This window comes from Lissotriton vulgaris, chromosome 4_1, assembly GCF_964263255.1.
Source record: "Lissotriton vulgaris chromosome 4_1, aLisVul1.2, whole genome shotgun sequence".
Taxonomy (NCBI): Eukaryota; Metazoa; Chordata; class Amphibia; order Caudata; family Salamandridae; genus Lissotriton; species Lissotriton vulgaris.
This window is the reverse complement of record NC_141691.1, coordinates 1,582,941,034-1,582,966,801: the sequence shown is the minus strand read 5'-3', so window position 1 is coordinate 1,582,966,801 and position 25,768 is coordinate 1,582,941,034. Positions and strand designations below refer to the sequence as shown.

At 46.8% G+C, this 25,768-nt stretch overlaps 1 protein-coding gene across 4 annotated transcripts in view; it reads right to left on the bottom strand.

Annotated features, from left to right (window-relative positions):
- TRIM55 (tripartite motif containing 55) overlaps nt 1-25,768 on the bottom strand; it is a 490,854-nt gene that overhangs the window by 236,602 nt on the left and 228,484 nt on the right. For all 4 annotated transcript variants that reach the window (XM_086965810.1, XM_086965813.1, XM_086965812.1 and 1 more), the window contains exon 7: nt 19,490-19,614. In XM_086965810.1, the coding sequence (XP_086821936.1) occupies nt 19,490-19,614 (125 nt within the window). The remainder of the gene's footprint in view (nt 1-19,489; nt 19,615-25,768) is intronic.

The window sequence follows — 25,768 nt, the reverse complement described above, 5'->3', positions numbered from 1 at the left end:
TTAAATATGGCCGTCATTGTAACCAGGACGAGCGTGAGCAAGCCTTATCGGCGAAACGCGTCGCACTTTTTTCATCTGCTGAATACATTTTGCAAACTAAATCCGGGTGTCCTGGTTTACTTCTGGAAGGAGGAGGTATTTGGATATTATATATATATATATATATATATATATATATATATATATATATATATATCTCCTCCACACTCTCTCTTGTACGTACACCGCTGCAACCAAACCGAAAGGCACGTCACCTCACAGGACCACACAAGAGCGGGCCCGTACAATTTCACAATTTTCCTCACAACTCCTCACGACCAGGAATAATCGAGGATGGCGACGCCTTATGCAGTTGAATATACATTTTTTTCGGCCTTCATTGAATGCGTTTCAGCAGCGCAGCTGCCTTGCTCACCAGTACCGATGTAGTGAGAACAGCCATTTTTTAAAGTTTGATTCACGTTCGTTCCGTGTCACATGCAAAACTACCACCATAGATAGTAAAAACAGACTTGTTGTTCTAGCAACATTTTCGACTCATAACGTGGCATTTTGAATACCCATCTAAAAATGACTTTCTGTTCTATACACTGTTATTCCTACATAAATCATAAAACATAGTACATTCATTTTACTACATTAAGCCCATTTGAGCTTTTGTATAATGATTTTTTTTTTTATAAAAGTTAATTTTAAAACTTTTTAAGCATTAAATCAAGCCCAAGTGGGCACACATCATTATTGAATATACTATGTAATCTTTTGTAGTCCATGATTTGACCAATTACTGCCCAAGTGGGCCTCTTACACTGTCACAAAATGTAATTCAGGGTTTACATGCTACTTATTCATCAGTCCATAATCACGAAAAAACATTTCTTAAAATCACATTATATTACAATTAAAATCATTGTTCCTTCTATTCGCAATCTTATAGGCAGACAATTCTACTTTGCTTCCTCCTCTTACAGGTGCATGAATAAATCTTCCTCTACATTAAGACCTTCTGGCTGTTTGGAATTCAATTCAATGATGTAACGAGATTCAAGTTTCCTAAGTTTCTTTTCTGTATTACCTCCCAGTACATCTGGTGCCACCGCATCAATCACAAAATATGTAAGATCTTTGACATCTTTTTCATGGAACCTCTCAAAATGGCGAGTGACCGGGTAAGTTTGATTGCCATTTTTGATGGCTCTCAGGTGCTGTAAGATTCTTTTATGGACTTCCAGAATTGTGCTGCCCATATACTGAAGGCCACAAGGGCACTGCAGCACGTACACAGCAAACTCTGTTATATAGCTAAATTTGCCCTTTATTTTCATCATCAAATTGGACAGTCCTGGTCTATATTGATCCGTATTGATTCCATGTAAGCATGCCTTGCATTTAGAACACTTGAGGAATCCCTGTATTCTGCTTAGGCAAGTTGTTTTTGGTTGAGATTTCCTCAAAGTGTTCCTTTTTTATGTCTGCTTAAAATATCTCAATGGCGATATATTTTGTAAAGACCCTAGTAACATCAGAGGGCAGATGGGACAATCTACACAGTTTGATTCTTGGATGATTTAATATATTCATTTTAATAGTACAAAACACTTTCTTTACATTCAAAAAGTGCTACACTATGTGCATTGTGCCCCCAAGTGAAACATGAAAACAAAGAACATTTGTGACTATTTACAATGTGCAATGTATGGTTTTCATGGAAACAGAAATCAACTATTCAATTATTTCTTTTGTAAGCAGCCACAGTGTATGATTACACTGGCTGTGATTAGGTCTGATCTGTTAGGTTGCAGACGACGTTTTGACCCACTATGTGTGAGGGGTCTCTTCCGGACTGTTAGTGTAGGGACATCTATAGAGAATAAAATTAGAATTAGCATTAGGCCCATATTAGTGGCACATATGCGAGAAACTCGATCCAGATATAATGAGAGGCATATACCTGTAGTTATGTAGCACAGCTTGAGAGTGATGTGACCCCCGGGTGGTGAAAAGGAATTAAAGTGACTCACGTCAGGACCCGGTCGGGTTCCTGGTTGAGTACAAAAAGGAGGAAGAAACTGTTACTTTGGCTTTTATGCATTATATTTACACATGTAGGTGGATATTTGTAGTATCTCTTACCTAACTGTGAGGTGAAGGTTGCTGGCTCTTTTGTTTTCCAAAACCGGGCTCTTGCGATGCCCTGCATTCGTCCGTGGTAATGTGCTGGCCTCGGAGATTCTGAGGGTTGCTGAGATGGGGGAGGGGTGCGCATTTGCCATTAGTAATTCATCTTATATGGCACGAGAAGTGAAGGAAATCATTTGGCCAGGGAGCTTGTTTACTTACTTTGTCCTTCAATGCGGAACGGTCTCCGACTTGTTCAAAGGCCCACAAGTTAATCAGCGGCCTTGGCGTGTGTGCGTATCTGCTCATGGTGCGATGACACCGAGCAAATGGTTTGTACTTGCTTATGTGGAACTTGTGTTTCCTCCCACGTACACGTGGCGCAGGAGGACAGGCAGAGCTCCGTGAGTGCGACCGATCTATCAATCGGGTTCTCCTTGTCATGACAACGAGCACAGACCTGTTAGAATGCGGATGCAATCCTATCGAGGAGCAGCGACAAGCTGCTCATTCCTTCACGTCAGTGACCTAGTGTGTGTGCTATTGGTTAACATTATATGTATGTGGCAAAGTATTACATATTGCACATTATGCATTGCAACAATTATAACAATAAACAATAAACAGTGTCATTACATTATGTTTTGTACAAATTATGATGGTAACACTCCATTGTATATGATCTACAAACATTATCATTCTTGTATGACCCATGATGTGCGGCATATACCTGTAGTTATGTAGCACAGCTTGGGAGTGATGTGACCCATCAGGCCCGGTGTGAGTCAGAATGGCCTCAGCATCGCCGCTCTTTGCCAATCAGCAAAGAGCGGGACAAAATTCCTTGTGGATTGGGCACGCCTCCTGCCATACTTACCGGGCACTGAAGAAGGCTCAACAGCCGAAATGCATTTGCCTGCCATGTGTATCTTTTTGAAATAAAGTGGCCTCCTTGATGTTCCCCCGCTGTGGCCTCCACTCTTTTCTCGCAAAGGAGGTGCTCGTGTATATTTTAAGCGTGTTGGCCAGTGACACTCTTTTGAAAGGCCCGGCATTGCAAGTTGGTTCTGGAGTTCATTGGTGTGGGCGGCTGCGGCTGCTCCTGTGGTGTTCTCTGAGGTATCGGATTGTCCAGAGCCCACCTTCACATTCCGGGGAGAAGAGAGGCGATGCTGAGGCAATTCTGCCTCACACCGGGCCTGATGCACTGACATTGGGGCCCTCGCCTAATTGACTCTCTGACCGCAGTTTGTTGCGGTGAGGGGACTCGAGGGGGTACTTTTGCTCAGTTGGACACATCAGGATATTGGCCATGTCCATCTCCTTGACTCGCCGGCCCCAGCATCGCCTGGCACCGGAATAGTGTATTCTGGGACTTGCAGTCCGTTACTACACAATGGGCAGCAGTAAGGGCGGTGTTTCCACTTGGAGGGGGTGTGATATGGTTCCAACCAATCAGCAAAGAGCAGGACACACTTCCTTGGAGATTGGGCATGCCTCCTGCCATACTTACCGGGCACTGAAGAAGGCTCAACAGCCAAATGCATTTGCCTGCCATGTGTATCTTTTTGAAATAAAGTGGCCTCCTTGATGTTCCCCCGCTGTGGCTTCCACTCTTTTCTCTCAAAGGAGTTGCTCGTGGATATTTTCAGCGTGTTGGCCAGTGACACGCTTTTGGTTGCCCCCACAGCGCAAATTGGCTCTGGAGTTCATTGGTGTGGGCGGCTGCGGCTGCTCCTGTGGTGTTCTCCGAGGTTTCGGATCGTCCAGAGCCCCCCTTCACATTCCAGGGGGAAAAGAGAGGCGATGCTGAGGCCACTCTGCCTCACACCGGGCCTGATGCAGTGACATTGGGGCCCTTGCCAAATTGACTCTCGGACCGCAGGTTGGTGCAGTGAGGGGACTCGAGGGGGTACTTTTGCTCAGTTGGACACATCGGGATATTGGCCGTGTCCATCTCCTTGACTCGCCGGCCCCAGCATCGCCTAGCACCGGAATAGTTCATTCTGGGACTTGCAGTCCATTACTACACAATGGGCAGCAGTAAGAGCGGTGTTTCCACTTGGAGGGGGTGTGATATGGTTCCACCAATCAGCAAAGAGCGGGACATACTTCCTTGGGGATTGGGCACGCCTCCTGCCATACTTACAGGGCACTGAAGAAGGCTCAACAGCCGAAATGCATTTGCCTGCCATGTGTATCTTTTTGAAATAAAGTGGCCTCCTTGATGTTCCCCCGCTGTGCTTCCACTCTTTTCTCGCAAAGGAGGTGCTTGTGGATATTTTCAGTGTGTTGGCCAGTGACACAACTTTGGAAGCCCCCGCATCGCAAGTTGGCTCTGGAGTTCATTTGCGTGGGCGGCTGTGGCTGCTCCTGTGGTGTTCTCCGAGGTATCGGATCGCCCAGAGCCCACCTTCACATTCTGGGGAGAAGAGAGGCGATGCTGAGGCCATTCTGCCTCACACCGGGCCTGATGCACTGACATTGGGGCCCTCGCCTAATTGACTCTCGGACCGAAGGTTGGTGCGGTGAGGGGACTCGAGGGGGTACTTTTGCTCAGTTGGACACATCAGGATATTGGCCGTGTCCATCTCCTTGACTCGCCGGCCCCAGCATCGCCTAGCACCGGAATAGTGCATTCACGGACTTGCAGTCCGTTACTACACAATGGGCAGCAGTAAGGGCGGGGTTTCCACTTGGAGGGGGTGTGATATGGTTCCAACCAATCAGCAAAGAGCGGGACATACTTCCTTGGGGATTGGGCACGCCTCCTGCCATACTTACCGGGCACTGAAGAAGGCTCAACATCCGAAATGCATTTGCCTGCCATGTAAATGTAAATTGATACTTGTATAGCGCACTACTCACCCGCAAGGGTCTCAAGGCGCTTGTACGAATACCGCTGTGGAACCCATCCTGGCTTTCCCTTGGAGGCGTCCACTCCTGGGCACCCCCAAGGTGGAGGCCAGGCATCCTTAGCGTTGTGGGGGCCGTTGTGGAGATTAAGCAAGCTATTGCCCAGAGTTGCAGAGTGGGACTCCATGATTGGAATAGGCACCGGGGCGAGAATTATAAGGGCCGTGGAATTTTGAGCCCAAGACCCGCCGAGGCGGGGAATTGAACGCTGGTCCCGGGTTAGACCTCTGCATCATGTGTATCTTTTTGAAATAAAGTGGCCTCCTTGATGTTCACCCGCAGTGGCTTCCACTCTTTTCTCGCAAAGGAGGTGCTCGTGGATATATATATATATATATATATATATATATATATATATATATATATATATATATATATATATATATATATATATATATATATATAGCACTTTTCTGCCTAAGCCCCCGCTCTTGCATAATGGGTGCAGCGGCTGCAGAGGGTGGTCTAGTTTCCGAACAATTCAATTCACAAACTTGCCGCACACTCCAAAAGCTGCATCAAAATAAATGTACTAATCTTGCAAACACAAAGGAAACGACAAACGTGTTTCGACCACTTGGACTTTCTCAATATATTAACAATGATACACACATATTTATTAGCTATGTATTTATAATATTGGACATTTTGCTCTCCCACACAAAGTTACAAAAATTTTAAAAGCTTAAAATTTTCATTGAAATAAAACTCCAAATTCAGCAATCACTTTCTGACATGGCAGCACAGTCTATGGCTACAGTCACATCAATATTGGTAGTGGCTTAACTTAACATCCTAGACAGCATCACCAATTACATCATCCATGACAGAAATAAACTTTAGAAGCAAAATGTTGTTTTTTTTCCAGGTAAAACAAAAATTAAATTAAATTAGTACATTGAGTGGCAGTAGATAGTAAGTAGCATATCCTATGACCATCTTCATTCACTTAATTGTTTATTTATAATTCACTGAAACTATGGTAGCTTTAAGGTGTGCCAAGTACGTCTGTCCTCTGCATGCCAGCATATCTTGGCACTTCTGGAATTCGACATTCTATTTCGACGAGAAGACGGAAGAATCTCCCTTCGGGTCAAGGAGTGACTCCCCTGTTCGAACAGGCACCAAAGAAGCATCTTGCTGGTCTGCATTTCCAAGGCTCCCGCCGGATTTGTGGCACAAGACAGGACTTCCAGACATCTACAAGGCCAATACGAGATCCCAGCAAAGCTGAGACCCGCAGCCATCACGAGAGACGGGGAACTAGAACTCCTGGACACCGTGCACATTTGCAAGTGCATCATCTTCATGAGCTTTCCCGAAGTTGTGCATTGGGCTACTCGTAGTCCAAGCCCCAAGCACTATTTGTACCGAAGATTGTGGGTCTACACTCCACGAGTGTTCCGTGGTCCTGCTCCTAGCATTTCCGCTCAAGGCTCCTTCGCGATCCCTGGTCCGTCGACTGGTGGGTCCCCACGAAGGTAATTCTTCTGTTTCTTGGGCTTTCCTGGTTGCTCCAGATGTGACCTGACTCCCCTTCAAAGGGTGAGTCTCTCAGACCTTGCTGGTCTGCACCAAAGCCAATCTCTGCTTTCTGCATGGGTTGCTGTTTCCAAGGCTTGTTGGGTCCCATCCGGAATCCGACACAGCAGCACTCGACATCCTTTGTGGGACAGCTCAAATCCAGCTCCTGGTTGTCGTTGACACCTGTGGGTGGATCCAGTGAGGGGGTTGTTACACCCCTTTCCTTTTGACAAGTTTCGCGCCAGAGCAGGGACTGAGTGCCCCTGTAACAGGTTTGAACTGTATGCACAGGGACAGTCCAGCAGCAGGAGGTCAGACTCGTGTCTGTGGCTGCAGCATCCATTTTGTGATGCTGGGGCTCTTTTAAACTATTACCGGTTAGGAAAGTGTGCACATGTCTTCTCCCTCTAGAAGGGTGGAATTCTACCCCCGCCACCAGAACTGGCAGGGGGGTAGGATTCCAAGTGTTTGCCACCAAACACAACATGTTTCCATGCAGCCATTCCAAAGTTAGCATTTACCGCTAGGTTATAATGCACTTAAGAGTATATGGTCTGGCTCCATCACAAAACAGCTACAGATGATAGATTCCGAAAGCTGCAGAGGGGTCCTGCTCATGCATGGGCACCCTCTCACACAAAACCAAGCACTCTACCTTCAGGATTGGACAACAAGGACCGCAACACCGCCGCCCTGCTAGAAAACCTCGTCAACCTCGAACTCAAGCACCTGGTCAACACCCCCAACCACTACGCCGGCCACACGCTTGATCCCGTCTTCTCTTCCAGCAAGCACATCACCTTCAGCCACGCCACCGGACTCCACTGGACCGACCACAGCTGCGTCCACTTCAGCTTCAGAAGAACCCCGACCACCACCACCCGCAACAGGTTCCTCACAGGAGCTGGAGCAAGATCATCGCCGACCAGCTCACCACCTCCCTCAGCCAGAGCCCACCCACCAGCACATCGGACCCCAACGAAGCAGCCCGCAACTTCACGCAGTGGCTGACCGCCTGCGCCGATGACCTCGCACCACTGAAGAACCCTCCCAGCAAACCCAGAAGCAAGAAGGCCTCCTGGTTCACCAGCGAACTCAAGGACTCCAAGAAGAACTGCCGCACCCTCGAGAAAGCCTGGCTCCTCGACCAGACCACAGACAACATGACCTCCCTCAAACAAGCCACCCACAAGCACCACCAGCTCATCCGCTTCACCAAGAAGAAATCACTGAAGGAACGAATGGACAACAACGCCCACGACAGCAAGGAACTCTTCAGCATCGTCAAGGAGTTCTCCAACCCCTGCACCAGCAACAACGACATCACCCCTTCAAAAGACCTCTGCGACTCTCTCGCCTCATTCTTCCACCACAAGATCGCCGACATCCACAACAGCTTTGGCACACCATTCACGCACCCAACCGTCGAACCAACGCCCCCCACCGCCACCCTCCGCACCTGGACCACAGTGACAACCGAAGACACAGCCCGCACGATGAACACCATCCACTCCGGATCTCCGACCGACCCCTGCCCCCACCACATCTTCAACAAGGCCGACTCCATCATCGCACCCCAACTCCGGAACATCATCAACACCTCCTTCAACACCGCCACCTTCCCGGAGAGCTGGAAGCATGCCGAGCTCAGCGCCCTACTGAAGAAACCAACAGCGGACCCCACCGACCTCAAGAACTTCCTCCCCATCTCGCTCCTCCCTTTTCATGCGAAAGTCATCGAGAAGATCGTCAACAGACGGCTGACCGCCTTCCTCGAGTTGAACGGATCCCTCGACCCCTCGCAATCCAGTTTCAGAGCCAACCACAGCACCAAGACCGCACTGATCGCAGCCACCGATGACATCCGAGCCCTGCTCGACAACAGGGAAACAGCGGCACTCATCCTCTTGGACCTCTCCGCAGCATTCGACATGGTCTGCCACCGCACCCTAGTCCAACGCCTCAGCAACATCGGCATCCAAGAGAAGGCGCTGGAGTGGATCATCTCGTTCCTCGCCGGAAGAACACAGAGAGTTCGCCTCCCCCCGTTTGGATCCGAGGCCACCGAAGTCATCTGTGGCGTACCACAAGGATCATCACTCAGCCCCACCCTCTTCAACGTCTACATGAAACCACTTGCAGCCATCGCACGCCAACACAACCTCAACATCATCTCCTACGCCGACGACACCCAGCTGATCCTCTCCCTCACCAGGGACCCCGACACCGCCAGAACCAGCCTACACGAAGGAATGAAGGACGTCGCCGAGTGGATGAAGAACAGCCGCCTGAAACTGAACTCGGACAAGACGGAAGTCCTCATCCTGTATCCATCGCCCTCCGCCTGGGACGACTCCTGGTGGCCTCCCGCCCTGGGCACCGCTCCCAAACCAACAGACCACGCGCGCAACCTGGGCTTCATCCTGGACTCTTCCCTCTCGATGAGCAGACAAGTCAACGCCGTCTCCTCATCGTGCTTCAACACTCTACGCATGCTCCGATGGATCCCGACCAAAACCAGGAAGACGGTCACCCAGGCACTCATCACCAACCGACTGGACTACGGAAACTCCCTCTACGCCGGAACCACAGCCAAGCTACAGAGGAGACTCCAACGCATCCAGAACGCCTCCGCCCGACTCATCCTGAACATCCCCCGTCGCAGCCACATCTCCGGTCACCTGAGGGACCTGCACTGGCTCCCCATCAACAAGAGGATCACGTTCAGGCTCCTCACCCACGCACACAAGGCTCTCCACGACCTGGTGCCCCAAGTACCTCAACGACCGACTGACCTTCTACACGCCCACCCGCCAGCTACGATCTACCAGCCTTGCCCTCGCCACCGTACCACGCATCCGAAGAGCCACCGCCGGAGGCAGATCCTTCTCCTACCTGGCGGCCAAGACATGGAACTCCCTCCCCACCCTCCTTCGACTGACCCAGGACCATCTCGCCTTCAGGAGACAACTCAAGACCTGGCTGTTCGAGCAGTAGCGGGCCCCCTCCCCCAAGCGCCTTGAGACCCTCCCGGGTGAGTAGCGCGCTATACAAGTGTTATGATTGATTGATTGGTTGATTGACGCCTCCTGCTCCTCGTGGCTGAAGAGTCAAGCTTCACCTTCTTCACCTGAAATCACCCGACATTGGTTGGCATCATCTCCTCGCCTTCCTGGTCACTGGCTATTAACCCAGACACTGTCCCCTCCGCTTTCAGGTTCTTCTGGACTGTGATCCAGGCTTGAATCCATCCGGACACTTTCGACTTGGTCGCCTGCAGCACTTTTCCGCAGCTTGCCAGTGAAAACGATGACGAAACCCGACATCAAAAGACACCTATGCACCCGGCTTACCTGGGTGCGGTAACTCGAGTACTCCGGTGCTCCCGTGGGTATTGACTCTAGAATTTCCTAGTTCTAAAGGGGTTTGCTCTAAGTCCTCTTCTAAGTGTCCTTCCTTTGTAATTTTCCAACCGCGACTTTCCCTGTAGAAGTTAACGGTCATTCGCGGCTGTGTTTAGAAACTGCACGCGTCCCCCGTGGGTCCTCTGTGTCACTACAGTGGGTGGTTCCAGGTGGCCCCAGCGGTTCTAAAGGCTCTAGGCCTTGTATCTATGTCAGTCGTGGTTCTTATACCACTTTCTTAGTATATAGTTTGTGACGCCCCTAGGGCTAATCATATATTGTGCTAATTTACTGTACACTAAATAAGTTTACTTGAGTACTTTTGCCTCTAGCCTCATAAAGAGACTAGAGGAATGTGTTTAGAATAAATACATATATTTTATATATGCACCTGGTGTGGTTCTCCTTTCGTTTGGTCATTCATGAGATTATAGACTGGTAAAACAAGCTGCTTTACATTCCTTCAAGACTTAGCCTGAAGGCTGCTCTCCACAGCTACCACTAGGATATCTTTCTATAAGGTTGTCTTTAACCTACCATCAATAAGGGTCGTTTGGACTGCTGTTAGGTGCCCACTAGAAAAGTGGACAGCATATGCCAGGCCAACTGCTCACACCAGTTTTATTATATTGCTGGGAACGAGTCACGTTGTAATGTTCATTTGCTCTTTTTTGTGTGTCTTTCCGTGTTAATCTGAATTTGTGCTTGTTCTTTCTGTAATTTTGTTTCCTTTGTGTAAAAAGCTGATTTGTGTTATGGTCTACAATGTGTCTTATGTATTGCATCTTATTACTATTGCTCCTGGTCACTCAATGCCTCGCACACAGAATATGTGCCTCTTACTCACAGAAGCGTGCCTGCCCTCCAGACCCTCTACACACAAGGGGACAGCACCACGGTGGCATGGAAGCAGCAGGTGTGTGCTACACAAGTGCAGAGGAGGCAAACCAGCAAGCTGGAAGTACAGAAATAGATTTATTTTCAGAATCACACCAAAGCGGAGCAGCTGATCCGTGATGACCGACGTTCCCTCATCAGTAGTGAGCACCAGGCATCAAAGGCCATCCCTCTGATGGACGGTTCCAGCTTCAGCCTCCAGCAAGCCAATCTACCACAGGAATCTCAAACACCACCGCAGCCACCACTGCAAGGGCTTCATAGTCCTAGGTGACATCTATGGCACGGATTAAAAACCGGTACCAGCGCGATCAAAATTGAAAGAGTGTGATAAATAGCACAGATTACAGGTTGAACCCTCAAAATGGGGCATAACGTGGATTTTGGTGCTTTTCGGGCCAAAATTCATATGTTTCGGCCTTTAGTAGCCCTTTCCTCATTCAATTTCAGCAGGTTTGGCCTGCTCCGTAATTACCGGGTGCATTAAACATTGCACAGCTTGTAATTGCAACCCCTCGCACAATTAAGGCTCGAGCATGCTGTTGAAAAAAGGTAACTGTCAGATTAATAAATAAGCACTGAAGCATAAGTGTGAATTCTGCCACAACCAATGGAGAATAAGAGGCATAGAAACCAGCAGCAAATGCCGTACATAAATGGGCGTGGCATTGCCTGCAGAAACGTCATCTCTTCAACAAGAAAAGAAGACAGGGTGTTAACTTATTGTTGTTGTTGTGTTGTGCTTTGCTTCAAACACTTGTTACTGGCATTTAATTAATGACAAGTATTTAGCGTAGTGTTTAAATAACAGAATTCTATTTATGAATGGCTAAATAAATGTGTTTGAAATTTTGCACTTCTACTTTTTTAGATCACGTGCAACAAGGAGCTTTGTCTATGTTGGTCAGTTGTGAAAATGTGTGAGAGCAGATCTAGGCTTTTAACTCACAAGCACAAGGTGCATTTAGCTGTCAGTGTATGTCTAGACACTTCCCACGGCCTTCGGAGGACACGTTGCTCCATTAGTGTTAGGATGCATAATTCCAGTATAATGTCTTCTAACACGACAAGCTCAACTAAAGTCATGATAGTAGGTGTTGCCATTACTGCACTCGTGTTCATCAACCATGCGGAGATAAATGCATCCGACACCCTATCCTGGTTTTTCTCCAAGTAAATGAACACTGAACAGAATGCCTGATTACGACTTTGGGCAGTCTTACTGCCGGACCACCACTGCGGCGGTCCCAAGTGGTACGCTGAGCCAGCGGTCTTCCGCCTGCTGTATTATGATGTTACTGTTCTGCTGGCGGTCGCGCTGCGGCAGTTTTCCGACTGAGGGGGCTTTCATGCTAGGAATCTCACTTATTTTTTGTTTTTTTGCCACAGGGCAAATACATATGTGTGTATTTTCACGAAACACGTTTGTAAATATACACATATGTATTACACCTATGGAAAACTAAGCCATCAGCCATTGCAACAGTGGACAAATGGTCAAGGAACTTACCTGTGATTCTGGCGATGACATGGCCGACCAAGCTCGCAAGTCGTCTTCCAGTTTATCATCTATACGAACATGCCTCATTCGCACCTCTTCCGCCCCTGCCCATTCGGATTCATCCCTCAACCATGCTGCATATGTGGGAGGCATTGGGCTAAGCCGCATAATTGCTATGCACCACTTTGCCATCACCAGGTCTAGGAGAAAAAACTTTCTGTTCAATTTTTTCTCTACGGGACTGGGAATCAAGTCCAACCACACTTGGCGGATTTCCCCCATGGAAAAGTGATTGCAGGAAATGGGGGACCTGAACGACGAGTGACCGCTGCGCCTCTCACCAGGCCGGGTAACCCCCTTGCTCCTCCTGCCGCCTCCTGCTCCTGCCTGCCAGCCTTGCCGCCTTTTTCCGCCGCTGACGCCCCCCTGGTCCCCCGAGCGGCCCAGCCTCAGCAGAGCCGCCCGCTCGCCAGTTTCCCGCCGCAGCTCGCCACAGGCCCCGCCCACCACCGGCCCATTGGCCGAGCCGCTCCCGCCGCCCTGCTGACCCGCCCTCTCGTCCCCCTTCTTATGACGCTCCCAGAGCGACCGCGCAGCGGACGCGCGCAGCGGGAGCGCCGACTGAGCACCGAAGGTGCGCCAAAGGTAAGCCCGTCTGCGCCCGTTCGCGCCTGGACCGCGCCCAGCGCCAGGACCCCTGGCCCCCGCAGACCCCAGCCTACCCGCAGGACGTACGACGCCGCCACCCTCAACGCACTCAACGCCGGCCGAATCCCAGGATGCTACCGAGCCACCCCAAGACGCACCCACGGACCCTTCTGCTGCAACGCCTGCAAGTTCACCTGCATCCGGACCTGCACTACTCCAGCACCAACCAAGACCAAGACGAGCAACAGCAGCAGCCACCTGAAATGCATCATGCTCAACACCCACTCCGTCCACAGACACGCCATCGAGCTCTGGAACCTGCTCGACACAACCTCACCAGACGTCGCCTTCCTCACGGAAACCTGGATGAACGCCTCTTCAGCGCCCGACATCGCCATCGCCATCCCAGACGGCTACAAGATCATCCGAAGGGACCGCATCAACCAGACCGGAGGAGGCATCGCCATCATCCACAGGAACACCATCCGCATCACGACCAACACCGACGACACCCTCGCACCCGCCGAGCACCTGCACTTCCAGGTCCACATCAACCCCAAGACCACCCTCAGAGGCACCCTCATCTACAGACCCCCGGGACCACGCACACAATTCAGCGAAGACATCGCCGACTTCATCAGCCCGCACACCCTCCTCTCCGCTGACTACATCCTCCTCGGGGACCTCAACTTCCACCTGGAGAACAACAACGACCGCAACACCACCACCCTGCTGGACAACCTCGCAAACCTGGAACTCAAGCAGCTGGTCACCACCCCCACCCACTATGCCGGACACACACTCGACCCCGTCTTCTCATCCAGCAAGGACATCGCCTTCAGCCACGCCACCGGACTCCACTGGACGGACCACAGCTGCGTCCACTTCAGCTTCAGAAGGACCACGATCCACCACCACCAGCAACAGGTTGCACGCAGAAGCTGGAACAAGATCACAGCCGACCAGCTCGCGACCTCCCTGAGCATGAACCCTCCCACCACCACAACGAACCCAAGCTAGGCGGCCACCAACCTCGCGAAGTGGATCAGCAACTGCGCAGATGACCTCGCCCCTCTGAAGACGTCGCCTAGCAGACCCGGTAGCAAGAAAGCCCCATGGTTCACCGACGAACTCAAGAGCTCCAAGAAGAACTGCCGAGCCCTCGAGAGAACATGGCGCAGAGACCCAACATCGGGCAACATGACTGCCCTCAAGCTCGCCACCCGAAAACACCACCAACTCATCCACGCCACCTCCTACTTCCACAACAAGATCGCGGACATACACAACAGCTTCAGCACTCAACCGACGCACGCCACGACCGAACCACCGCCCCCCACCACCACCCTCCGCGCCTGGACCCCGATCAGCACCGAAGACACCGTCCGCACGATGAACTCCATCCACTCCGGATCTCCTACCGACCCCTGCCCTCACCACGTCTTCAACAAGGCCGACGCTGTCATCGCACCCCACCTGCGGGACATCATGAACACCTCCTTCGACACCGCTACCTTCCCGGAGAGCTGGAAGCACGCCAAACTCAGCGCTCTACTAAAGAAGCCATCAGCCGACCCCACCGACCTCAAGAACTACCCCCCTCATCTCGCTGCTCCCGTTTCCTGCAAAAGTCATCGAGAAGACCGTCAACAAGCAGCTGGCCGCCTTCCTCGAGACGAACGGATCCCTCGACCTCTCGCAGTCTGGCTTCCGGGCCAACCACAGCACCGAGACCACCCTGATCGCAGCCACCGATGACATCCGAGCACTGCTTGACAACAGAGAAACAGCAGCCCTCATCCTCCTAGACCTCTCCGTGGCCTTCGACACTGTCTGCCACTGTACACTAGTGCAGCGACTCAGCAACGTCGGAATCCAGGAGAAGGCACTGGAGTGGATCATCTCCTTCCTTGCCGGAAGGACACAGAGAGTCCGCCTCCCCCCGTTCAGATCTGAAGCCACCGAAGTCATCTGCGGCATTCCTCAAGGCTCCTCGCTCAGTCCGACCCTCTTCAACGTCTATATGAGCCCCCTCGCAGACATCGCATGCCAGCACAACCTCAACATCATCTCCTACGCCGACGACACCCAGCTGATTCTCTCTCTCACCAACGACCCCGCCACCGCCAGAGCCAACCTTCACGAAGGGATGAAAGAGGCAGCCGAATGGATGAAGAACAGCCGCCTGAAACTGAACTCGAACAAGACGGAAGTCCTCATCCTGGGATCCTCACCCTTCGCCTGGGACGACTCCTGGTGCCCCCCCGCCCTAGGCAGTGCACCCAAACCAACAGACCACGCACGCAACCTGGGCTTCATCCTGGACTCCTCCCTCTCCATGACCAGACAAGTCAAAGCTGTCTCCTCGTCGTGCTTCAACATCCTGCGCATGCTACGTAAGATCTTCCGGTGGATCCCCACCGAGACCAGGAAGAAGGTCACCCAGGCCCTCGTCACCAGCCGTCTGGACTACGGCAACTCCCTCTACGCCGGAACCACCGCCAAACTCCAGAAGAGACTCCAGCGGATCCAGAACGCCTCAGCACGACTCATCCTGGACATCCCCCGTCACAGCCACATCTCCGGACACCTGAGAGACCTGCACTGGCTCCCGGTCAACAAGAGAATCACCTTCCGACTCCTCACCCACGCACACAAAGCCCTACACAACCAAGGCCCAGGATACCTCAACAGCCGCCTCAACTTCTACGCTCCCAAACGCCAGCTTCGGTCGACCGGCCACGCCCTCGCCGCCGTCCCCCGCATCTGAAGAGCCACCACAGGGGGACGGTCCTTCTCCTACCTCGCCGCCAAGACATGGAACTCCCTCCTGACCCACCTCCGCCTGACCCAGGACCACCTTGCCTTCAGGAAGCAACTCAAGACCAGGCTGTTCGAGCAGTAGCGGACCCCCCTCCCCCAGCGCCTTGAGACCCTCTGGGTGAGTAGTGCGCTATATAAATGCTTTGATTGATTGATTGATTGAACGAGAGGCTCATGACGGGAAGAAGAGTGGAAACAGGAGACAAGGTACTGTTTAACCTTAAATCTTGCATTTCCGCCAGGTTGAGTGTGGAGTGTGGAGGTCGTCCTAACCTCAGTCGGCTTGATAGTAAGGTGCATTGTAATCTCAATGGTGGGAGCAGGGGCTGGACTCATTCAATTGGCCGCTGTCGACTGTGACCGCCATCAAGGCAGAAAGAGAAATCCTGTCGGAGGCGCAGTCTTTCATCTGTGACACCGCCAAAATCCTAATTTGGGTGCTGAGTGATTAAGCCTATGCCGCCACAGCGGCCCTGAGTTCTTCACCTCCGCCACATTATCCCACTAATCGGGGAATATCAAAAACCCTGTCTTTTTATGTTTTCCTATACTTTTTTAATTAAGTTTAAATCATTATGAAATAATACATTATTAGTCTTTATATCTTGGAGCATTACATTCAAATAATTTTAACATTTTAGAAGCCACATCATAGTTCTTAATTGAAAGCACTTTTGAATAGAAGACGGTGTTCAAGCCTTTTAGAAATGATGTAAATGTTCTACTGTCTCTATTTTCATCTATAAAAATAGCTTTACAACAATAGGCGGAGATAAACGGTGATTTACTTTATATGATTTATACGTTGAATTCCAACCGTCTCCATTTAATTATCAAATATAAAATGTAATTTAAGCTATGTAATTGGTGCTAAATATGTGACCTGAATTTCTTTATCAAACTCTGGACTCTTGAGACTTCAAAGTGCTCTACTGTGCCTGACGTATGAAATGGCTGTTAAAAGTCATGTTTTAATGCTTGTGGCTCGTGTGTCAAATTTCTTCTAAAAGGTAGTTGGTTAGGGGTTAGATTATGGTGATGAGTTTAAAGGGAGAGAGAAGATTGCTTTGTTTCCACTAGTGTCTGCTTCCTTTGAGCCAATAATTCCTTAATTTTAAGTGTCTTGACTGCCCATTTTCACTGCTTTTGGTCCACTATCTGTTTGAGGCATTCTTGCCATCTTGCTTAGTCTAACATATGAAGTGAAAGAGGGGAGGAAGCCCAGGGCTAGTTTAGTTTGGAGCTATTGGTCTTCTTTCCCTAATAAAATATGCTTGGTCTGACTCTTCTATTTCCCGGTCTTTCTCTGGATGTCCTGAAGTCATAATATATATATTTATAGGGCAGACTGCCCTGGTGTGCACTGTGGCACACCTTTAAGTGTGTGCACAGGGTGCAGATCTGCCAGGTATGCCATATTACAGATAATGCACTGTACCCAAGATAGCCATGAATTCACACTTGCCCTGGGTGGAGCACATTAGTGAAAGACAGACTCTCTGAGGCAGACGCTTAGTCTTTCAGAGTGCGGTTGGCATGCAGCATACTTTCGAAAGGGGGCTAAGATTCTCTTGCAGGCAGGTACTGTGAGTGACTGCACCCATCTTTAAGGGGCTATCTGAAGGGTCCAAGGGACCCCTTTATTCCCCTTGCAGGGGAAGCCCTCAGTGGGGCAAACTAACTGTATGCCACCTTTTTCTGCAGCACAGTCAGTGTCCCTCCTGACAGTCTCTTATATGACAAGAGAGTAGAGTCAAAGGGCTTGCCTCATTAGTACAAGACCAAATTGGTCCACACCCACTTGCAAATACGAGGAATGCCCTTTAGAATCACGCTGGCACTATGGGCCAGATGTAGGTAAATTAGATTTACCGATTTTTAATTACCGAATTTTACTGATTCGGTAATTAAAAATCGGTAAATCCAAAGTGTGGATATGTAGGTATATCCAGATGTTGAAATACCGAATCTTTAACAATCGGTATTTACCGATTCTGTAAATACAGAATCGGTAATGCCCATTAATTCCTATGGGCTTCAAAGCCCATAGGAATGAATGGGCATTACCGATTCGGTATTTACCGAATCGGTAAATACCGATTCACACAAGGGTGCAGGGGGTGTCACTTTGACACCCTCTGGCACCCCCAAAACAGGCACGGGTGCCATGTGGCAGGCATACCTGCCCTAAGGGCAGGTCTGCCTGTCACATGGCATAGGTGTGCATGCACACATGTGCATGCACACCTGAATCGGTATTTTACCATCAAATTGGATTTGATGGTAAAATACTGATTCGTTAAGGCTCCTGGGACTCTGAAGAGTGCCACCTACATCGGAGAATTACCGAATCGGTAAAAATACCGATTCGGTGTTTTACAGAATCGGTAAATTTACCGAATCGGTAAATTTACCGATTCTGTAAAATTGTGCCCCTACATACCATTTCAGGTATACCGGTCGGTAACAGCCGAAAATACCGATTTTCGGCCGTTACCGACCGACCTACATTGGGCCCTATATGTGCACCAGCACAATCTGTATTTTAGAAGGGGCAGTGCAAGTTTCTTAACTAATGCCAAAGTGCCCCAACGTCACAGGAATTGGGCCCACATGCCTGCTGCACCTCTGGGGCACTTTGGGACAGATGTATGTAGGACCGTTTTGCGATTCCATAATTGCAAATCCTTGCTATTCACAACTAAGAAATCAAAAAATGGCATTAATGAAAGTGTGTCGAACACTTTCTGCGATTCTTGGGGGTCTGCAAATGACCTACCTCATAATTAGTAATGAGGTAGATCGCAAATAGCAACCCCTTAGGAATCGGTAAAATCACAGGGTTGGTGGCCTGCTAGGGTCAGCAGACCACCATGTCTGTGATTGCTTTTAAATAATTTCTACAGGCAGAGCTGTGGTCAGCAGTAGGAGTTCCTGCAGGGCGGTGACGTGGGGAGGGGGAGGGGCAGGGCAGGGGGTAGTAATGAATGGATTACGGAGTTTAACAGGTAAGTAAACATATAAATAAATAAAACGAATTTCGTTGCGCGCACTGCATCACCAAATGTGATGTAGTGCGCACAATGAAATTTGTTTTATTTATTTATATGTTTACTTACCTGTTAAACTCCACATCAATCTTAGTGTGTTTATGCTAGATCTCAGAGTTCTAATAGATGTATGTCTTCATGCAAAGTTGAGTGATATCACAGTCCACCAATCTTAAAATGTAAGTGACAAGGATGCCAGACCTACATGATCATAATGAAAGTATTGATACTCCTGTATATATTTACTAGGTGTGCCCTGAAAACTAAGAATAATGTTTTAAAACAATGTATTTGTGTATTAATAATCGGTAAATGGCGGTAAAGAAGGAAATTCAGCACAGATGCATTCTAACTGCTTGTACCTGGGTATCACAAAATAAAAAAACAGGTAGGTTTGCTTAAGCACTTTTAGTATATAAAAATCATGGTGAACAGAATCAGAAAATTTGAACTTAAACTTAAATTTGCAATGGATGTTAACGTCGAATGACTACTGTTACTAAATCAGCACTGTGGATTTATTTTTGCATTCTCTCACATCATATCAACATGCAGATTGTTCACAACTGTAGTAATGAAAACTTTTTCAGATAAGGAGGCAAACATACCTCTGTAAAAGTCAATTTCTCGGATTATCCGTTCCTCTCTACTGAGGTTGACTATAAAATTGTTCATATTATCATATCCAGGCTCAATTTTTTCCAACTGTAATACTTTGGTGGCTTCTGTGATCCTGTAAAGAGATAGCGCTGATTAAGTTGAAATACATGAAAATAATGCAGTTTAGGGTAAAAAAAGATGTTTATATGTGTATCAGCCTCCTAGTTTAGACTACTAAATCTTCCATCCTTACACTCTTGCATCACAGTGAGGGCAGTGATCACATTGGACCCTAGTTGCTTGACACAAACCCTTGCCATCAACACATTCATGCTTGCCCCGCTTCCTACGTAAACTTCCTTTTAAGGGTATTCAGCTCAAACTCTCCGGTAAAGGGCAAAGAGGTTAATGGTGTCTTCCTATGGCACCTTCCCAGTTTGGGCTTATTATAACCATGACCATTTTTTTGGACAGAGAGCACTCATTTCTCCTTTCCTCCCATACTATCCCAAAACCACCTGCCTCAACTTTATTTGTAACTGTATGGTACTGTTGTGAAATTACCCCATGCAATTTTAATATTACCCTTGTACAATGGATAATGGAATCAGGGCCATAGGGTCTTATCACTTCTCTAAAATAGTCCTCTGAAACACATGTATGGATCATGTCACTTGATTCTTTAGGTTGCTCCACAACTACTTCATTTGGGGGCTTGCATCCCAATGGGGGCTTGCCAGTCAAAATGTGCATAATGCTACTCCACATTTGTGGACTTCAAAGGGCAGTTATTGTAGCTATTTGCATTATTGCTAGTTGAATGATTGCTGATTGCATAATGGCTCCTCAAAAGACATATTAGCCCACTATACTGTATCACCAAAGAACATCTGGTGCACCTACCTATTTTCAGTTCTCTCACAGATTTTTTAAAATTAGGATTAAGGGGCATATGTAGGTAGGTGTTTGCGATTTGCAAACGCCAGAATTCGCAGAATTCCTGCATTTGCGAATCGCAAACGGCGATTTGGTATGTAGGTGCCATATTGCAAAATAAGGAATCGCAAAAATTATCCCTTAGGGCATGTATGTGCGCCACATGTACTTACAGGCACATTCCAGGGGTGCAACAGATGTCCTTTGGACACCCTGGCACCCTTGGAATTGCGATGCTCAAATTGCGATTTTCTCATAGAAAATCGCAATTTGAGAATGTATCCCCATTCATTCCTATGGGCCTCTTGGCCCATAGGAATGCATGGGACACTCACTCCTTAATTGCGATTCGCAATTTGCAAATCGCAATTAAGGAATTTTTGAAATTTGCAAAAGAATTGCAAATTTTTACCTACATTCCATTTTGCAATTCTCAAATAGCGATTCCTAAAAAATCGCTATTTAAGAATCGCAAAATGTGATTTACCTACATATGCCCCTAAATCACTCCTTTTTGCCCTTCAACAGAATTTAGATGATAGCTGGTTGTGCAATATCTATTCCTATAGGTTGCCCCATTTCATACCTGGTTGGCATCCTCAGAACATATACTATGGCTTCCCGTAAAATTATCCTCCTCCACCACTACACAGTGTCCATTGGAGCATATGCTGTTGTAAACTGTATAATGCCTATTCTCATGGGGTTTCCTCTTCCACTCCTATAAAGACCTCTCAGGGCACATAATGTGGCTGGTTCTACTCTGTCCATTACTAGGGGGTGCTCCTTGTTACTTATGGGGGAACTTTTTAGAGCAAGTACCATGGGTGGTTGCATCTTGCCGATACCAGTGGTCCTGGGTCAGTGTTTTTTAGTCATGTACTCTGCTTGATCTCATAGTGGTGTGTAATTCCATGGTGATAAGGAACAAAGAGGGTCCCACTAGCTAACCACAAAGGTGGTAGTTGTTAGTCTGGTAGTGCCCCAAATCTTATTTTAAACGATACCAATCTCACAATAAATCAAAACCTCCAATGGTAGAGAGACATGAAACTAGATATGGGACAACACTATGAAGCAACTAACACACATATATCACATATAATTCCACTTTTGGTCAGACTAAGCAAAACAGGCAAAATGTGTTCAATAATACATTGGTGTGTTTATTCAAAAGAGTTATATTCTTACAGTCATCTTAAATTTTTTTTCACAAAAATGTTTACACAATTGATTTAAAAAGCATATAGAATCAAAAACATACACAAAAAATACAATGTTGGTTAAAATGTTCGCAAGAACAGGGGTTGAAGCGGCGTTTCGGTTGGAAGTAACAATTAAAAATCCTTCTTCAGGACCAGTTCTAAAAGAAAACACACAATTACTATTTCATCATGAAGCTCCATTGTTTTAAAACACATTTACAAAAGCATTTCCTGTTCGCTCTTAGTACAGTGTTATCCTATCTATTCATAGTTAATTCTAGTGGGGGGCAAATTATTGGTAGGTTTTCTATTGGTATTGTCAAAAACAAAGTTATGCTAAAGGCACAGATACTCGGCACCAGACTATATGGTTCTATTAATATAGCTTCACATTATTGTCACTGAAACTTGTGTATAGTATATAGCAATGGCATTTATTACCTGGGATTATTTATATCCTCCAGATAAATCATGGAAGAACAGGGGCCCGATTATGTGATCCGGGTTTGGGCGAGCTGCATACTTAATGGTTCTCAATGTAATAGAAGAATTCAGATATCTGTAGGTGAATGACAGCAACACATTCACATTCATACTTATTATTTTTGCTTGTTCAAAAGAGATTTATAAATATTTACAAAGTGAATATACCAGCCAGAGATGATGAAATCATCTGTGAAGAGGAATATCTTTTCCTCGATAACCAAAATCCCATTATTCCAGCTCTGTATGGACTTCCTAAAGTCCATAAAGACATCTCTAATGCCCCCATGAGGCCCATTGTATCGAGCATCGGCTCGCTCACAGAATCACTTAGTAAATACGCAGATGTCTTCTTACAACCCCTGGTAGTCACACAAAAGGCATACATTAAGGATACATCAGACATCATTCAGAAAATAGAAGGTTTAGAATTCAATCCCAACTCCCAGCTTCTAGTAACGCTAGACATTGAAGCGTTATATACAAACATACCCCAAAATGCTACTAGTGAAATGATTACATCTATGCTTAACACCAACAATAGAGACCACACTGCTCACGAACTGTTCATCATAGACTGCATTACCTTAGTACTTAAAAACAATCTGTTTTTATTTAATAAACATCTATTCAGACAGACCAAGGGCACCAGCATGGGGGCTACCTGTGCTCCGAGCCTGGCCTGTTTATATGTATCCAACTTTGAAGAACACCATATCTATAATGCTATATCACCATTCTATGAGAACATTTCAGTGTGGTCGCGTTATATAGACGACGTCTTCTTCATCTGGACTGGTTCTGTTGACACCCTCAGAGAGTTCATCACTTGGCTAAACCTCGGTGATGACAATTTAAAGTTTACTTCCCACATTGACAATCACAGCTCGAATTCCTGGACCTTATCATTAAACACACTGATGGCCACTTAAACGTGGAACTTTTTACAAAACCGACCGACAGGAATACTATGTTACATCATAACAGTAACCATCCTCCCTGTAAGGTTAATAATATCCCATTTGGTCAGTTTCTGAGATTGAAGAGAAACTGTACAACACTTCAGGATTTTGAAAAACATGCTGTTGTTCTGAAAACCAAGTTCTTAGAACGCGGTTATCCCAAACGGTTAATAAGACATTCCTACAAAAGTGCCAAATACTATAATAGAGAGAATTTGTTTTTACCTAAAGAAAAACAAGAGGTCACCTCTCAGCCCATCATTTTTGTGACTAATTACAACTCAATAAGTAACAAACTAAAAAACATTATAAATAGGATCTGGCACTTAATCAACGATAAACAAAACAATAGACTTCCTAAACCCATGTTCTCCTACCGGAGGAATCGTACAATTCGCAACAGCCTTGTACATACATACAGGTAGGCCAAAACTAACAATCAGCCCTGCATCGACAGTGCGCCTTTACCAACGGGTACATTTCCTTGCTCAGGATGTGGTAATTGTAAGGACATTATCTGAGGCAATACCATTACTATAAAAGATGTAGTTATCAAAACAACTAGTTTCATGAATTGCCGAACCAGAAATGTTATCTACCTTATCAGCTGCCCGTGCAACCTCATCTATATTGGTGAAACATCTAGAGAGGTGCGTATCCGTCCTAACGAGCACAGATCGGCCTTGCGCACTGATAAGAAAGGGGCACCCCTAACTGAACATTGGAGGGCAGCAAAACACAAGACCAACGACCTTCGTTGGTGCTGCTTGGAGACTGTAACCATTAACACAAGAGGAGGTAACTTGACTCAGAAAAGGAAAAGACGCGAACAGTTTTGTATGTCACGATGTAACAGTGTTCGCATGGGATTGAACAGTAGAGAGGACTGGGAAAAGATAGTTTAAATACCTTATAGCATTTAGTCTACAGAAAACATCACATGCTAGGATACCTGAGTCCTCCTACCAATAATCATTTCTATGAATACCCCAAAAAAAATTTAATAGCATATGCTATCATTAATATTCTTACTCTAGCTGGAATGATGAATAAAAATTTAGATATATGTCAAACTTATGGGCACCATAAACGTCGGGATGATTTTGTAGAAAATGTAAGATCCCTCAATTTAGAGAGCAGTGATTACTAATAATATTAAATAAACATAAATTTCGACACGATGTGCAAAAGCGGAATAAAGCTATTCCGCTCTTTAATACCAAAACATCACGTGATCGGGACTGAACCTATCAGATGGCTGATGGCTTACATCCAATCACGCGGCGCATAATATAAAAAGGCGCTTAACAGTGTCTAAAGTAAACATCCGTGTAACACAGAACCCCCGAAACGCCGCCGGAATAGGAACAGGGAGGCCGACTCTACATAAAAAGGTAAGCTAAACGCGGTAGCAGACCCTGTTTTTAGCGCATCGGACCTACCCTTTTCTTTTAAGTACGAACTAGAAAACGTAAGATGTGCAGGTAATATGCCATTTCTTAACTTGAGAATGACGATGGGCATATCAACCCTAGATAACTTCTGCCCGGTATACTGAAACAAACTCTGAAATGACTAACAACCTGCATAATTGACTTCTACCTCATAATGGCAGTTTCCGACTAATTAATTTAGCTAAACATCAGCGTAACGATCCATACATTTGTTGCCTTGAACATAATGACAAGTGTGGCAATGCAAAATCGAGCGGAATATAACTAACACAATTACCGCTCTATTATAAGCCCCCATCACTTAATATAACTAATGCCACACAAGTATTCCAAATATTGAAACCAGAGGCACGGTGCACACAAACCTTTACGCAGGCACGTGCATAATAGAACTAAGGCTGACATAAAAACTCCCAAGAGAAATGTTGTCTTTGCTAAAAGACATTATTAATGTGTGTTACATTATAGGAAATATTATCCTTATAACATTAATGAATGAGAGTGTGCATTGTCATGCGAATATAAAGTAGAGACATTACAATTGCTATTCCTTTTCTTTTAACCGGACAGTGTGAGGATAATCCCCTACACTATACAGATACCAAGACAGAAAAGCCAAGTAAAAGGGCTATCAACACAGCGATTTGCCAGTTAATAAAAGTCTGGGTAAGTGCAACCAGAATTAATAGCGTGAACCATTAGGAATCACTCCTGTTAAAACAATAGGGTAAAATGTGTCTTTTTTTCTGCAGCTAATAAACAACTATATATACAAACTAAAATCGGTGGCTCCTATTACCAGTGCGTGAGCACCATTGTCAATAGCAGAAGGTATATTCACTTTGTAAATATTTATAAATCTCTTTTGAACAAGCAAAAAATAATAAGTATGAATGTGAATGTGTTGCTGTCATTCCCCTACAGATATCTGAATTCTTCTATTACATTGAGAACCATTAAGTATGCAGCTCGCCCAAACCCGGATCACATAATTGGGTCCCTGTTCTTCCATGATTTATCTGGAGGATATAAATAATCCCAGGTAATAAATGCCATTGCTATATACTATACACATGTTTCAGTGACAATAATGTGAAGCTATATTAATAGAACCATATAGTCTGGTGCCGAGTATCTGTGCCTTTAGCATAACTTTGTTTTTGACAATACCAATAGAAAACCTACCAATGATTTGGCCCCCACTAGAATTAACTATGAATAGATAGGACAACACTGTACTAAGAGCG